Source organism: Neolamprologus brichardi, chromosome 14 (assembly GCF_056152115.1).
Source record: "Neolamprologus brichardi isolate AB-2024 chromosome 14, ASM5615211v1, whole genome shotgun sequence".
In the NCBI taxonomy this organism is placed as follows: domain Eukaryota; kingdom Metazoa; phylum Chordata; class Actinopteri; order Cichliformes; family Cichlidae; genus Neolamprologus; species Neolamprologus brichardi.
The window spans coordinates 29,436,063-29,452,007 of record NC_142117.1 but is presented as its reverse complement, the minus strand read 5'-3'; the positions used below and the strand labels follow the sequence as shown (position 1 = coordinate 29,452,007).

The 15,945-nt window shown below is 41.4% G+C and overlaps 1 protein-coding gene across 1 annotated transcript; it reads right to left on the bottom strand.

Moving 5' to 3' along the window:
- Positions 1-48: 48 nt before the first annotated feature.
- Positions 49-12,687, bottom strand: LOC118454638 (uncharacterized). The gene is made up of 14 exons (XM_035910273.2): positions 12,621-12,687; positions 10,001-10,315; positions 9,487-9,795; positions 5,898-6,182; positions 5,667-5,811; positions 4,731-4,894; positions 4,364-4,645; positions 3,936-4,232; positions 3,554-3,838; positions 3,310-3,472; positions 2,235-2,395; positions 2,001-2,076; positions 395-422; positions 49-285 (listed from the first exon to the last, which is right to left on the bottom strand). Exons 1-14 carry the CDS (start codon positions 12,685-12,687, stop codon positions 139-141), a joined length of 2,724 nt encoding a protein of 907 aa, XP_035766166.2. The 3' UTR covers positions 49-138.
- Positions 12,688-15,945: the final 3,258 nt, after the last annotated feature.

Below are 15,945 nucleotides of genomic sequence, written 5' to 3'. Positions count from 1 at the left end.
TCAGGATATATACACAGTTTTTTACTTCAATGCTACAGAAAAACAAAACACTAGAGTGCTACAGTTCCACTAAGATGCCACACCTAGTTTGTGCACAACTGGATGCGGTTTAAAAAGCCCCGCAAAGCATTGTTGTCTTCACACTGTACTCTTGACGTCAATGACTATGGAGTAATTGACCATAGGAGTGCTCTCTTTGCTGTCTTTTTCTGTTACTGCTGGCTTTTTCACCTCAGGGGAGCCGGGGTCCTGCATGAGGGATGTCAAGGCTGAGAGATACTCCTCCTGAATTATACGGAGACAGATGGAGATACGGAGGAAAAGTGTTGTTAAATTTAGTTTTGGATTTGAGACACTTAACAAAGCTGGAGAAAATCATCATATTTAAATGTACCTTGTGCTCTTTCCTGCTGTTTCTTTGGCTATAAAACAAAAAACAGAGGTCGACGGTGAATTATCTCAGTCTGGTATGGCAACCTGACTGTGGCAAACAGATACAAACTGGACAAGATTGTCAGAACAGCTGGAAAAATCTCATTAGATAAACTGTATCACACTGCTGCCTTACAGAGAGCTCAGTCTATTGCTGACTAAGAACGCCCTCTTTAATCAGATTTGATCAAATGGCCCCAGGACAACATTATAGGATGCATTTTGTGCCAAATCCAATTAGTATAGTGAATAACAAGATGCTGTGAGGTGATTTCTGTAGTTTTGCTGATGTTTTATGTATGTATATGCATGAATGACTCTTAATGACTATCAGTATTTTTTTATATATAAATTGATTTGTGACTTGGTGAATCAAAGACAATTATTCAGTTCAATTTAAATAAACCTGTTTTCAATTATTTTTGAGAGATTTCACCACTAGATGGCACTGTGACATAACTGGCCACACCGAGTCAATTCAAATAAGCAAGCTGCAGAGGTGAATGGATTATATGTGACGGGAATATCAATGAATACGAGTGGTGACCCAAGCCTTCATCATTGATCTCTGGTGTCAAAAGCAGACGCTCACTTTGTACACTGCGACCTCAGTGACACCACCCAGTGATGTCCTGCTGCTGACAAAAAAAATGTCCCCATGCAGCACTGGAGATGAGGGAAAGAGGAGTGGGGAGTTGACATTAGTCCCAAAATAACTTTCCTCTGTGGGGAGTCATGTTTTCTTGTTGTTCACTGGGTGCCTGACCTTCCCAAATTAACTTGACAGGACCCTCCCACTGGAGCACGGGATAACGCGCCTAGACTCCGTCAGCCAATGGCACCTTCACCAAATGTTCCAGTCAGATTGACAGGCGTATTGAAATAACCTGTAAACCACTCTTGTGCAGCTCTATTCACAGCGGGGCTTGATCTGATCCTGACAGACATTCTTGTGAGAAGTTAGATTTGGCAGTGAATGTGGAAATGTGGAAGCTTCTGGAGGCAGAAACCATTAACAGTTCTAGGACTGTGAAAGATATCCCACATCAGTACTAAAAGATGTGACTCTTTCTCCAACAGCAACAGGATTAAGAGATGAATTTGTGGATTTTTTTTTCACTGGTGAATGGCAACTTGAATTTTATTATACTAATAACTTCCGAACATGTGGACCTTCTGCGCATTTCACCTTCCCTTTTGCAAAGTGTCGGTGATGATAATTGGCCAGTGAACAGCAGTCTGCTGCACAAATTGCCAGAAGTAACACCGCTAAAAGCCAGAACAGGAAACTGGAAAATAAATCTGTTTTTCTGACTGCCTGACAGCCTCTACCTGTCTGCAAGCAGGGCTGTGGTGGCAGAGGCACCTGTCTGCTTCAGCCACATTACTTCCTGTTTGTGAATAACAGCTTGGTACTGGGGTTTTGGTTAGTTGGGTTAACGATCCACACATCCTGTTTGTCTAGTACTCTCTGTACACTGTTGCGATCGGCAACATTGCCCTCATTTGCCCGTCAGCGCATCACCTGCCGAGTTGCTGTTTGTCACCTGTGGAAGCGCTTAACTCACCAGCACACACAGAGGATGATGACAGAGATAAGAACGAGGGCTAATGCTGAAGAGATGCAAATCATGGATGTGAGAGCTGCAACACAAAGCACACAAAGAAACTGATATCAGCTAAACATCTCAGAAAACCTCACAGTGAAACTGGTTACGCACGTAAGCATGCCGATATTATCAGGAGCTCTCTGTTGTGTCATGTTCCTCTGAGTGCAAAAGCCCATCATGGCAGACACGTACCGAGCTGTTCGAGCCTAGTTGTGACTTCCACCTGAAAGCTGACTGTAGCAGTGTGGTGACAGAAGGATGCCCAGCAGGTGTACAGGCCTTTGTTCAGCTCTGCAAGCTCTGACTGGAAGATCATCGCAGATCCCTCCGTTTGCACAAATGAGCCATCACTCCTGAAATACCAGGGATTTACAACTGAGTTTCTCTTTAAGTGACAGTTTTGGGGAAATATAGCCGTGTGCTTTATTGCTGAGGGTTAAAAATAAAAATCGAATCACTCTAATGTCTGTACAGTAAATAGGAGGCTGTAGGTAACTGGCTTAACTTTGCTTACAGAGTGGAAGCAGGGAAAGAGCTAAGCTGGCTCTGCACCACTATCCCTTAAGCTCACTTTAACACTTCACATTGTGCCAAAACCCCCCAAAACAAAACCAAAAGAATAAAAGTTTCCATTATAGACATTACATGCCAGATCATTTCTTAGCTGGTAAAATCATCTGAAAGACCGAAAACAGGTGGAAAGATGGTTAAGAAATCCCTGGACATTACTCTGCATTACAAAAGTTGTTCACACGTGGTTACAAAAAATCAACAAAAAATGTACAAATGGACAGAACCAGGGTAATTATTTGCCTTTATTTAAATGGTAAAACACCCCCTAATAAATCCTACTCTATGACAATGTGTTGCTTCTTCTACTTCCTCTACTACTGTGGGAACACTCAATTTTGTGTGTTCACAGGAACTTCCTGATCATGATTAGGTGGTAGATAACAGATATACCTCCTGCCAGTTGAGACTATAATTGGACAGGCTACTGTTTTTTGACAACAGTAGGAAAGTTAATGCACCTGGTACCAAAGGTACTGTTTTTAACAGAGCCTAGTTGTTTGCCTGCTCCCAGATAAAGCAAAGTTAAACTGTCTCCTTGCTGTCGTTGGCTATTGCATTAAGCTCTTTATGTAAATAACTCAACTGATATTTTCAGAGAGCTACTTCTTAATTGTGGGAGCACAGATTTTTGTGCAGTGCACTATGTTCAGCTTCCTCATTGTGAACAGGTGGTTTGAAACACAGGATACAGCACCTCTTACAGCTGAGCTCGTACTCTGGCACGTTGCCTTCAATTTCGAGCAGTATTTTCTGGTTGTGATGATTCTTGTCGAGGGACAGTCTGTATACAACAGGTTGATCGCTGTAGCGGCTTTGCAGAGGAGTCGTGAAGTTCAGGACTCTCAGAGAAGAGATATCTGTCAAAAGAAACAGTAGAAATATTTAAGATGAACCTTGTGCGTTAGTGTTCAATCGATTATTGTTTCTGTTGCTCTTACAGTATCTGGGCATATGAACAGTCCTTCTCTGTGTGACCCCTGGTTCAAAATGGTACACACAAGTCAGGTTTTGCCCCTCATGACGGTCCAGAGGAAACTCATAAGTCGCCCTGACATTCATTGAGTTTCTTTCATATTCTGAGTGCACAGAGGTTTGCCTTTCGTTTTTTTCGGGAAGGTCCCATGCAAGGTTTGTCTCGAAACACTCCCCTGTGCACTCGCACACTGCCAGCCAGAGATGAGAGTCTTGTTGTCTCACCACAGATGCGCTCAGCAGGGGGGCCTCTGAAAAAGAAAAGGGGGGTGTCAGGAAGGGGATGAGCAACCGCGTGAGGTTGTCTGTGTCATAGAAGGTAATATTTCTAAGAAATGACTAGCGTACTGTGCACAGGGATGTTTATTATTCTTTCCTCTTCTGCCTCCAGGCTCGGATGCTTTACTATGCAAGTCAAATTCTGACCGGCATAGAGAGAGGACAGGAAGTGCACAGAGCTGCGAGCGAATACCAGACCATCAGCCTGCTGTTTGGTCTCCACCAGGCTATCGATGCTGTTGGTGTTCCTTACGTGCCAGGTTATAACTGCTGCCGGAGGGGCGCTGTCCACAGAGCATTGCACCTTTGTGTACTTCAGACCTTGTCTCCACTCAGTGCTGGTGTTGACGGTGATGTTAGGGTGAGCTGTGCAGGAAAGAGAAGTTAAACAACAGGAAGTGGAGGGCTTCCACTTGATGAAAAAAATCAAATCTATGGCCACATATATCCGCTACTGATAAGAAATTAGGGTTGGTTGGTTGATTTGTTGAACATACCACAAAGAGGGAGTGTTATGCTTCTGTTCTCTGGTTTTTCAAATGCTGGGTGATTTATCACACACTCTGCAGTGAGCTCCCAAGGCAAGCAGGGAGGGAGGAGTACAAACCCCCTGACAGAGTGGCTTCCATTATGAGAAGTGGAGTTGAACCAAAAGTCTTCAGACACACCCTCTGGTAGAAGCCAGGACATGTTGGCTGCAGGAACAGCATCATCTGCCGAGCACTCAATCACTCTGCGTCCATCTTCAGTCCGCAAGTCAACTCGTATTGTAGGAGGAACTGATGGGAAACGTATAGAGAGAAGAGTTCACATTAATATTTCATAGTCAGATGATAGAGAAGGTCAAAGCAGAGTTTCACCTACCTTGTTGTATAGGTTTAACAGTGACATTGAACCGCAGCACTGCTCTAAGGTGCTGATAAAAGAAGGTGCATTTGTAAAGACCAGCGTGTTGAAGATCCACAGGGCCCTGGAGTCTCAGGCTTTTGTCCACCAGCTTCACACTCTCAGGCAAGGGGCCATCATCTCTGGAGGGCAAATATGCAAAATATGCAGGAATTCAAAAATGTTTTCATTTGTCTTAATATAAGAATACAAAAGGAAAACAAAGCTTGAATAAATAAATAAACATTTGAATCAGAAAATGTATCTAAGTATGGTTCCTGCTTACAGTCACTTGTGGTTTATATGCCACCAAATGTGCCACCACTGAAACTACCTACATATCCTGTGGAGGATGTGTATATTCTTTCACTGTAAATATACATGAAAAAAGGTGAGACTGAAGCTTGTTTTTATTTTTGTAAAAGCATATTATTTTTGCAGGTACTGTTCATTTTTGCTCTTTTTCTTTTGGTTATGTGCTTAGTTTCCCAAATATCTGAACCAGCCCATCCAGCACCAACAAGTGTTTCTTTGCAGGTTACTCGACCATGACCTAAATTCACTCAGTTGCTAATTAGATATTTGCACTGATTCACAGTTGAACAACTGCACCTAATACGGTAAAATAGGGAAATCAAACACAGTATGAGCACTTACTGATGAATATACTTCTTATTTTGTCATTAATGGGCAATTTCCCCATACTTTTTTAATAGGTCATTATTTGTGCACAATAATGGAGTGGACTTACTTTGTATCAGATTCTCAACCTTAACCTTCCCTAACATGATGAATTTCATCATCATGCCAGCTCATAACACAGTCTGTCTGTTACAATTATCATTTTTAGAGTTCGAACACTTCTACAACATATGAAATTGATGTAGTAGCCCTTTGACACCAAATATTTCCTACTTTTTGCAGATAACATTGTAGCGCGGCACGTTCCCTTCGACCTCGAGTCTGATAACAGCTTCAGTCTCCTCTTCCTGCAGCTCCACATCTTCAAAGTCATTGCTGTTCCCTTCCAAGTCTGAGTACAACTGACCTGGAGCCAAATCTGTAGATTTAAAAAAACAAAAACAGACTCTGTTCCTCTGTTACCTCTTGAGCAATAGCAGTTTATTCAACACTGATTGTACTCACAGAAAACTGGCAGTGTTAGGGCTTGTGAGTCCTTTTGTGTAAATTTAGGATGGTCAAACACACAAGTGATGTTGTGACCCCCGTATTCTGTTACGGGGAGGCGGACTGAGACTCTCTGTATGTCTGAGTCTGTGTCGTTCTCTCTCGCCAGCTCTTCAGCCGTGTTCAAAGCCAAAGAGATGTCAGTGTCAGGTCTCCCTCCAGATGAAATGCAAGAGACCACCCAGAAATCATTTCCGTCTTCTTGCTGTACCATCTCTGCTTTAATAGTCACATTTGGCCTTGCTGCAGAGCAGGAAGAAGGGCGAGAAGAGTTATTTTTCACAAGCTCTAATGTTTTTTCCAGCAAATTAAAAAGTCAGATAGCAAGTAGAGGCTCAGGGTGTTTTGGTTAAATAGGAAGCTGGGGCCGGATGAGCTGAATGTTAGCTAAACACACGCCATGAGGAGCTTCTGCTTGGGTTTGGAGAGTGCTGACTTAGGCTTATCACCTGTCCCATCTGTTGGCTGAGCTGCAGCTGAGAGCAGATGTCTGGCCCAGCTGCTACCCAACCAAAGCTGAGAGAACCGCAGGCTTTAATACGAGGAATCAGCATAGATCAGAATCTATTATCAAATATGTAAAAGTTTTGGTGTTACGCAACAGTCAAATGCCTCTAATGAGCAAGTGGGTTAACACCTCATAATAAATTGGGTGCTGGACAGGGGGTGTGCACACATTTGGAGTGAGTTAATGCTCTTTGGCTTTAAAAAAAATCAATCTGTTTACACATAAAGTTATGTCTGCATTTAACCACTGCAGTTTGAAAATGACCTAAGCTGCTGTGCTTCAGTGAAGTGGAAATGTATTATGGACAAATGAACTGGGTGGTGTGGCTTACGTTAATAGGACTGTTACTAGGTCTGCCACTGAAAGAGCAGTAAGAGGCTGTAATGCTGTACATATTAGTATGATTGTATGAAGAAAGCATTTAAAGCTTTATTACCAAACATATACAGTGGTGTGAAAAAGTGCTTTCCCCCTGATTCCCGATCGCCTACTTTTTGTATGTTTTTCACACTTCAATCAGATCATCAAACAAAAATAATACAAGTAAACACAAAATGCAGTTTCTAAATGAAGGTTGTTATTATTAAGGGGAAAAACAATCCAGAACTACAGGGGGTAAAAGCGATTTCCCCCTAAACCGAAACCTAACGGATTGGGCCACACTTAACAGCAACAACTAAGACAAGCATTTGTCATAACTGGCAATGACTCTTTTACAGCCATGTGCAGGAAATTTGACCCTCCCATCTTTGCAAAATTGTTCTAGTTCAGCCACGTTGGAGGGTTTTCAAACACGAACTGCCTTTTTAAGATCATGCCAAGGCATCTCAATCGGATTCAGGTCAGGACTTTGACTAGGCCACTCCAAAGTCTTCATTTTGTTTTTCTTAAGATCTTCAGAGGTGGACCTCGTGTGTTTTGAATTGTTGTCCTGCTGCAGAACCCAAGTGCACTTCAGCTTGAGGTCACAAGCAGATGGCCCGACATTCTGTGGTGAATGAATGTGGTCATTTACCACAGCAACTTCCAGATTCTGACGCAGCAAAACAGCCCCAGACCATCACACTACCACCACCATATTATACTGACTGTTTTCTTGTGTTTTCACTTTAAATTTGTGAGATTCCTTTTTGAATTTGCATCTTCGGTGAGTGAAATTCATGGACTACATGGCGTTTTAAATAGCCAGCAGGGGCCACTAATATAGATGCAAAAATATGCTGATCGACATACAGCTTCATTTAGACTTCTGTGTTCATATGTAGTAATCAGAAACTCCTTTTATCTCTACACAACAACCTGCCGTGTAATTCAAGTTGTTGTGACGGAGTTCTGGTTATGGGATAAGTTATGAAGCATGACGTTGTTATGATGTAGTTAAGAAGTTATGACGTAGATCTGATTTGGGTGTAAAAGTCAGGCAAAAATGGCCCACAGCTCCCCTGCTCTATGACCGCATGAAAATCTGTAATTTTAAGTCTTACTGAATAAAAATTAAATGTATTTAGCTTTTATCTCTCTATGTTAGGATTTGAAGTGGAAAAAGCAGGTTTAGGTTGCTTCGAGCTTGTCATGTCTCTGATCAGTGTGATCACCACCATCATTGTAAACAGATGGATGGCAGATCATCGGATTCAGCAGCTGCTCCTACACTACATATGACGACAGTCCAAGTACTAAGGGTATTTATTTGCTGGGAAGAGAGCAAGGAGCTAAGATTTATTAAGTTAGCAATGACATGTACATGACATGGTGAAATTTTTCATCCTGGGTGAAAGAAAACTTTTATAGTATGAGAAATCTTTCTTGCTTTGGTCCAATACCAGTAGAGCTAAAGCATCTTGGTGTAGTTAATGATCCGACGTCCTGCCTTTGCCTGTGAATACTGACAGTGTGAGGGGTCTCGTCATGGTAACCACGCTTTCATGACAGTCAGTGCAAAGTTGCTGAGGTATAATGTTTGTTTGCTTTGTGGTTGCTCATTATCATTACTGACTTTACCAGTAAATAACAGTGTCAATGAGGGTTGTGCTAAAGAGTGAGTCTTTGCAGGTGCACTAAATTACAGTGTGGATGGTTTTATGTTGATGTTTGCTGTATTAATCTGTCTTTCCTGTGAGCTCGGGGTTTCTGTATGTGTGTTTAGCCTGTATTTTCATCTGAAATGTTTTTTTTATTATTATGCTTTCATAGACCAAGATTATATTTTATATATATATATTTTAATATTTTTTTAAGTTTTTAACTTACAATCATGAAAAACGAACTTATCATTTTATCAGCTCTGTAATAACTCAGAGTGCTGCTCTGCTCGTATGGGCATCCGCACTGCACCCTCTAAATGCAACATGTTCCTGCAGCTCTGCAGTGCTGTGGATAAAACAGAAAGGTGCTGGCCTAAAAAAAACAAACAAAAAAAAAAAACCCATATCATGACCCAAATGCTAAAATGCTCAGTGGACCTGGGAAGAACTGCAGAGTCAGGTAAAGTACGGACTCGTTACTTTGACCCCCCGTCCTGCGCTTTTTATATCAAGATACTGGTTATAGCAGCTTTAACGATTTGATGAAATCTATGAAACAAAATATCGTGATTAACTGGGATGCTGGATTTTTAGCTTTAATGTTATGCAGTTGGATTTTCACCAGATCAACAGATGCAGGTGCGCATCTTTTGACCTGCTAGACTTGAGCCATTAAACTGTACACTGCACCATATTACAGTACTGTTATTAATTAGTTACTGGGTCGTTGCTTCATTTTTGCTTTTTGCATTTTTGCCATATACTCAGCTTCAATGGAAGAGCGCATTCCCACATGAATGCATAGCACGGTGCAACGTGATTTATGGTCTGTCACTGTGCATGTGGAGCAGAGTGAGAAGGAACAGGCTGCGTAAAAACTCAGCAGGAGAAAGTTATTGTGTTGCAAGATGCTGAGTCATGATGCATGATTGCAAACGTATGAGTGGTAATGCAACACAATATGTCACCACCTAGCAACAGGGACATAAAAACACAACAACTCTGATGCTCTTACTGTAGGTTTCCACCCTAACTGTGGTGACTGCGGGCTGTGGGAGGGTCAGGTGTTCAACCACGCAGGTCACCTTGTCCTCCTCCTGCAAGTGGGTGGGAAAGCGGAGGACGCTGCTGACGGTGAAGGTGTCATTTGAAGGAAGGGTGTTATTCACAACCTCGATGAAGGGGAAATCTGAAGGAGGGTACCCATTCACCAACCAGCTGATCTGGGGCTCAGGCCTGCCATTGATGGCAGAGCATGACACAGACTGATAGTGAGTCCCATTTATGGTCTCTGCATTCAGAGTGATGTTGATTTCTGGTTGAACTGTGAACAAATTGGAAAATTAACATGTTGAGTGACATAGGCATGTCTCAGGATAATAATGCATCTGTTTAATTAAAATCTGGTGGTGCATCAGTTAACACCTTTTAATTTTTGAACTGTTTGTGGCAACTTCATCGGGCTCATTTGTTCTCACAGAGGTGAGTCGATTATAGAAAAGAAATCATATGTTATTGGCGTAGCTTACCTACTACAGTGACGATTACAGTGCCAGTGTAAGTATCTTCATGTGATTCAAACTCACAGGTGTATTGTCCTTCTACTTCCACACCGGTCACCCTAATCTGAATTGTGAGGTTGGTGAGAGAAACTGGGAGTGAAACGTTATCTCTTTGAAATGGTTTCCCATTGATAAATCCTGCCAGTCGCTTTTTTTTTTTTGAACTGATCTGTTGTTTCCACTCGCTGCTGTCAACAGGATCGTCACCCAGATAGATACAGCTCAGATACATGTCCTCTCCCAGGACTGCTGTGATGCTCTCAAAAGGCTCTTCACTTGAACCTAATGAGAGATCAGAAGTTCAGCTCAGAGATCTTGAAACTGAAAACATTGAGAAAGCAGAAATGCCTTGAGGGGGAATCGGTTTGATGAAAGGACTGAGCACAGTGTGATAGATGTTACTTGTTGTGTTGACTCAGCCTATTGTCTGTCGCTAGTTAAGTAAAACTGTGATCAACGAGGTAGACTAACTCCTCAGTCATTTCTCAATTAAAAAAAAGACATAAAATCGTATAAAAATAAGGCTAAAACAGACAAACAAACTATATTTAATTTGTTACAAGTAAAAGTAACTGAAAAGAAAACTGGATGAAAATGGAAAGTTTAAGGCTCGGTTTGAAACAGAGGAGGCAGATGGCGTCAACAACGAGCAAGCTTCCTTTTTTTAATCCACAAAGTAACACAATCCAACAGGAAATTCCAAAAATACAAGGAGTGAGGAAACAGGAGAACACGAAGAGTTTCAGAGGGCAACACACAGGGAAGCATACACAGGGAATGTGACAATGATGAAGACGGGACTATTTATACACCGAGGGCTGACGGCAGAATGAAAAACAGGATGAGAATGAGACACAGGTAAAAGTAATTAACACAGGTGAAGACAGTCAGAGACGGGAAGTGAAACTAATACATCACATGAAAGATAACCAGACCTCAAAGGAAGTAGCCAAAAGAGAAAGAATAACAGGGAGGAGAAGACTCTCGGGCACAGAAAGATGACAGAGGAAACTAAAAGTCACCCATAAAATAAACACAGAAATTAAAGACTCATTCGTAATAATATCACCAGAAGCAAATCTCACAGTCTAGAATAATAAAGAAATTAAGACAGTATTCCCAGCATTCAACAGGCCCTAAACTGAAACTCCAAACCCTAGGATCATAATATTTTTAAAATAAAAGATCAATAAAAGATTAAGCGAATTAATTGTCTTCACTTTGTAAAATTCTGGTAAATTATTTGTTTTTACAGCGAAAAAGCAAAAGACAAGAAGTTAATTTGCACACAATGACAGTAATAAATAAATGCAGCCTTGTCTCCTGCCTGTGTATCTGATGGAGGACTCCATTATGTTAATGAAATGAAAACCATCCAAAATAAGATCCACACCCAGACAGGGTCCTCTGCACTGTTTAGAAATCAGCCACAGTTAGGGCATTTCACAGGAGAGGGCATTTAATATAGGCTGGCAGATTTTAGCACTTTCAGAGAGGACAGTGTGCAGACTTTAATGCATACCAAGTCCCTTTCTCTCTCTGCTTCCTCCCCAGACTTCATCAAAGTGCACTTAAGGACACAGCTTGCTCTACCAGTCAGCTGGAGCCAAGAACCTCTATTCAGCTTAAGGTACATGATGAGTAAAATGACGACAGCTTACTGCTGCACTACTTCATTGAAAACCTCTTAATATGCAGCCGGCTGCTGCAGTCTAAACTGTTTGCATCAAGCACTGTTAATGCTGTTGGTCTTACTATACATCACAGCAAATGGAAACAATGTGGAGAGGCTCCAGAGCCTTTTAAGAGGAAGAGAAAGCAAGAAAGAGAAATAAATATGCTATATCAGTTCAATTATGCCTGGTGGGCTCGTAATTCATTTGCCCTTGCAGGTTAGTGCCAAAATAAATGTCAGCCAAGAATGGAAAAGGCACACCTTAAGGATACAAACTAAGTAATAACTGTGAAAGAAAAATCACACATTCTTCTACTGCATCATATTTCCTGAGTCCCAGGGGCTTCTTTTTCTCACCAGACAGCAACAATGCACCAGTGGCACAAAGCACACCTTCCTCTGCAGACTAGGGATGTGGTAAACAAATAAAGACTTTCGACTTTAGAAAATGAAGCTCTTTCACACGTTTAAACTTTCATCTCCAGCTGGAAGTCTCGGTGACTCTGCAGAATGAAGGACTGCACCAAATCAAAGGGAAGAATCTTTAAATAAGTACAGCCAGGAGAGGGTTTTCCCCAAATGTTAAAGACCTCATATATTAGTTTTAAAAGCCTGTAAAAAAAAAAATGCTGTGGTCACAGCGAGGAAGCGCACATGATTCCTAATGCCAGGTTGACATTACAAACATACAATCAGGAACGTGCTGCAGAAAAATGTATTATTTAGAACTTTGTGATGCATCCGGTGTGTAGTTTTATTGCTTATTTGTAATTATAGTTGGACTAATCAGTAAGGAAAGCCAGTAGCACTGCTGGGTATAAATGCCTCAGGTTAAACAAGAGCTTACGGTCCAGTAAAATGAACACATAAACAGCTGATTGCAACAGATGGATTGTAACTCTGCAGACTTACCCAGAATTTCCAAAGAATGAGCAACATGTAAGAGAAGACCCAAAATCAACAGCCATGAGCATCCCATGGTGGTGTCATTGACTGAAGCAGGACTGTATAGACCAGCTGTATGCAGGGCACATGGTATTTAAAGGGTGTGTGTATTATGTGGTTTATGGTTTATGGCACACACCCTCTACAGCTGATATTCAGTTGTGTGAGCCTTGCTGCCACTTGCACACCTACAGACTGTACATGCACACACACTTAAAAGCAACTTCTTCAGTTTGCAACAGTAGGTGTTCTCTTGTGTGTTTTGCATATGTCTTACAGTTCTGTTTTTGTCAGCATCGCTATACAGGATGCGTCTGTTCAGTTACTCAGCCACCTCATATAGCACAGCATCTTGGGAAGTGGTAAAGCTATGCATCCCATCCCGCCTGGGGCCTGCAGAGACTGCCTGTCTGCGAAACAGCTCGCTATCATTCATGCCCTGCAGTTTGTGAAATCACTCACTTCTGGTCATTGTTTCGTGGCATAATGCTCCTCTAATTCACTTTGACTCTGTGTGTTTTATGTTTCTCCTTTCAAAAAGACTTTTTCTCAGCATAATTTATCACCCTACGAGGAAAAAAAAACAAAACAATTGTGGTAGAGAACAGCGAATCTTGCAGAGGCTCAGCAGTGCACAGCTTGTCAGAGGTTGCCATCTTTCTCTAAAGTCACTTTGGCACTGACTCATGTGGACCACAGGAGGAAGACAGTGAATGAAATGGCCTAACCGAAAAATTTCTGTCAACACATTTTTTTTTTTTTGATCGTGTGGTTTGTAACGGCTGTTTTTGAATTATCCGGTATGAAACTGCCAGCCATAGTGAGATCTTTTGTAGGCTATGAAACTGGCTTTACAACAAAGAAAATGGTAGATATCGCATCCTCTTTCGCTCTCTACCTCACATACTCACACACCCATACAGAGTAGTGTTTCCATTACTTCACAGGACTTTACATTTCCTGAAGACTCCACCATAGCTACTACTTGTCTAACCTGACCCTTACTCTGACCTTAAATCAAGTCCCCACCCTAAAATTGACATATTTACATTATGTAGTGGAGCTTTTAACCCCAAAAGGGAGGCAGCTCCCTGAACTATAACAGTGTAAACAGATTTATGGCAAATGAGTTAAGCTGGTTTCATGGTCCTGACTTTGTGTCTTTTTATGTAGCGCTAAGACTACTCAGAGAGAAAAAATATTGGAAATTAACCAACAGCAAAGTTATGGAGAAGAACGTCCTTGCAGTTCTATAAAGATCTCTTCACGATACCTCTTAGCATTATTCTAGCTCATAGTGTCTCTTAGTATTTAGTTTTGACTCCCGTCTCTGTTTGCATTTGAGTCCATTTTCCTGATTCAACCTTTGGCCGTGACAAGACCAAGAAGAAGAAACCCCTCCACAACTGCCAACCAAGTGAACAACACTTTCCAGGATGTAGCCATATCAATATCAGTGTCTACACTAAAGAAGACTGCATTAAAGTAAATACAGGGGGTTTACTGCAAGGTGCAAGCCACACATAAGCCTCAGTAATAAAGAGGTACTGTTTATTGCCTGGCAGAACATTAAAAATGAGGAAGCCCAGCATCTGGTGACGTTCTTGAGTTCAAGGCTCATCGGCTTTCAACAAGGTATGAGAAATTAACATTTTATTTTCAGTTATTTATTTTGTCCAATTACTTCTGATCCCCTGAAATGAAGGGGTTGTGTTAAAAAATTCTTTAGTTCCTCACACTTTCTTTTTGTTCAACCCACCGAATTAAAGCTGAACATCTGCACTTCAACTGCATTTGAATTGTTTTATTTAAAATTCAGATGCAGATTTCTTTTCACTTAATACAAGATATTTTAGCTTGAAATAAGTGAAAAATCTGCCAATGGAACAAGTGAAATTTTTCTAGTTTCTGTCTAGTTTCAAGATTCATACATCTTATTGAAATGTTGCTCTGTAGCTGATTGTGTCTTATTTTAAGTGTAATGAGATAATATTGACTAGAACTATGACAAATATACTCAGTAAGATTTTGAGTTTTTGCAGTGAAATTAGAAAAAAAGTTGTCTCTGTCCAGATATTTATGGACTTAACTGTACATGCGATTAAATTCCGATACTCTGCTTAGTGATAGAATTGAAATCGGATAATCATAAATAGACATAAAAGCAGAACTGTGAACTTGGATAAAAAAGCCACATGCTAAAGTAGTGGTGAATGGTGATTGGTTGAAAAAATGACTTGAACAAATGCTGCAGTACAGTGGCTTGCAAAAGTATTTGCCCCCCTTGAACCTTTCCACATTTTGTCACATTACAGCCATAAACATGAATCAATTTTATTGGAATTCCACGTGAAAGACCAATACAAAGTGGTGTACACGTGAGAAGTGGAACGGAAATCATACATGATTCCAAACATTTTCACAAATAAATAACTGAAAAGTGGGGTGTGTGTAATTTTTCAGCCCTCTGAGTCAATACTTTGTAGAACCACCTTTCGCTGCAATTACAGCTGCCAGTCTTTTAGGGTATGTCTCTACCAGCTTTGCACATCTAGAGACTGAAATTCTTGCCCATTCTTCTTTGCAAAACAGCTCCACAACTGCCCTGTGACGGCCTCAGAGGTTGTCTAAGAGAATATTGGGAGAAACAACACCATGAATTCCAAAGAACACACCAGACAGGTCAGGGACAAAGTTATTGAGAAGTTTAAAGCAGGCTTAGGCTACAAAAAGATTTCTCAAGCCTTGAACATTCCACAGAGCACTGTTCAAGCGATCATTCAGAAATGGAAGGAGTATGGGACAACTGTAAACCTACCAAGACAAGGCCGTCCACCTAAACTCACAGGCCGAACAAGGAGAGCGCTGATCAGAAATGCAGCCAAGAGGCCCATGGTGACTCTGGACGAGCTGCAGAGATCTACAGCTCAGGTGGGGGAATCTGTCCATAAGACAACTATTAGTTGTGCACTGCACAAAGTTGGCCTTTATGGAAGAGTGGCAAGAAGTAAAGCCATAGTTAACAGAAAACCATAAGAAGTCCCATTTGCAGTTTGCCACAAGCCATGTGGGGGACACAGCAAACATGTGGAAGAAGGTGCTCTGGTCAGATGAGACCAAAATGGAACTTTTTGGCCAAAATGCAAAATGCTATGTGTGGCGGAAAACTAACACTGCACATCACTCTGAACACACCATCCCCACTGTCAAATATGGTGGTGGCAGCATCATGCTCTGGGGGTGCTTCTCTTCAGCAGGGACAGGGAGTCCCTGTCCCTGGAGTCTGCAAAAG

What these genes read in the sequence shown, in the direction of transcription:
- LOC118454638 (XM_035910273.2), bottom strand. Translation starts at nt 12,687, where the DNA reads ATGGGATGCTCATGGCTGTTGATTTTGGGTCTTCTCTTACATGTTGCT. An exon ending in AGTTAGGGTGGAAACCTACA is followed by an intron (nt 6,183 to 9,486) that starts GTAAGAGCATCA and finishes CCTGCTCTGCAG; the next exon opens with CAAGGCCAAATGTGACTATT. An exon ending in TACAATGTTATCTGCAAAAA is followed by an intron (nt 4,895 to 5,666) that starts GTAGGAAATATT and finishes TTTGCCCTCCAG; the next exon opens with AGATGATGGCCCCTTGCCTG.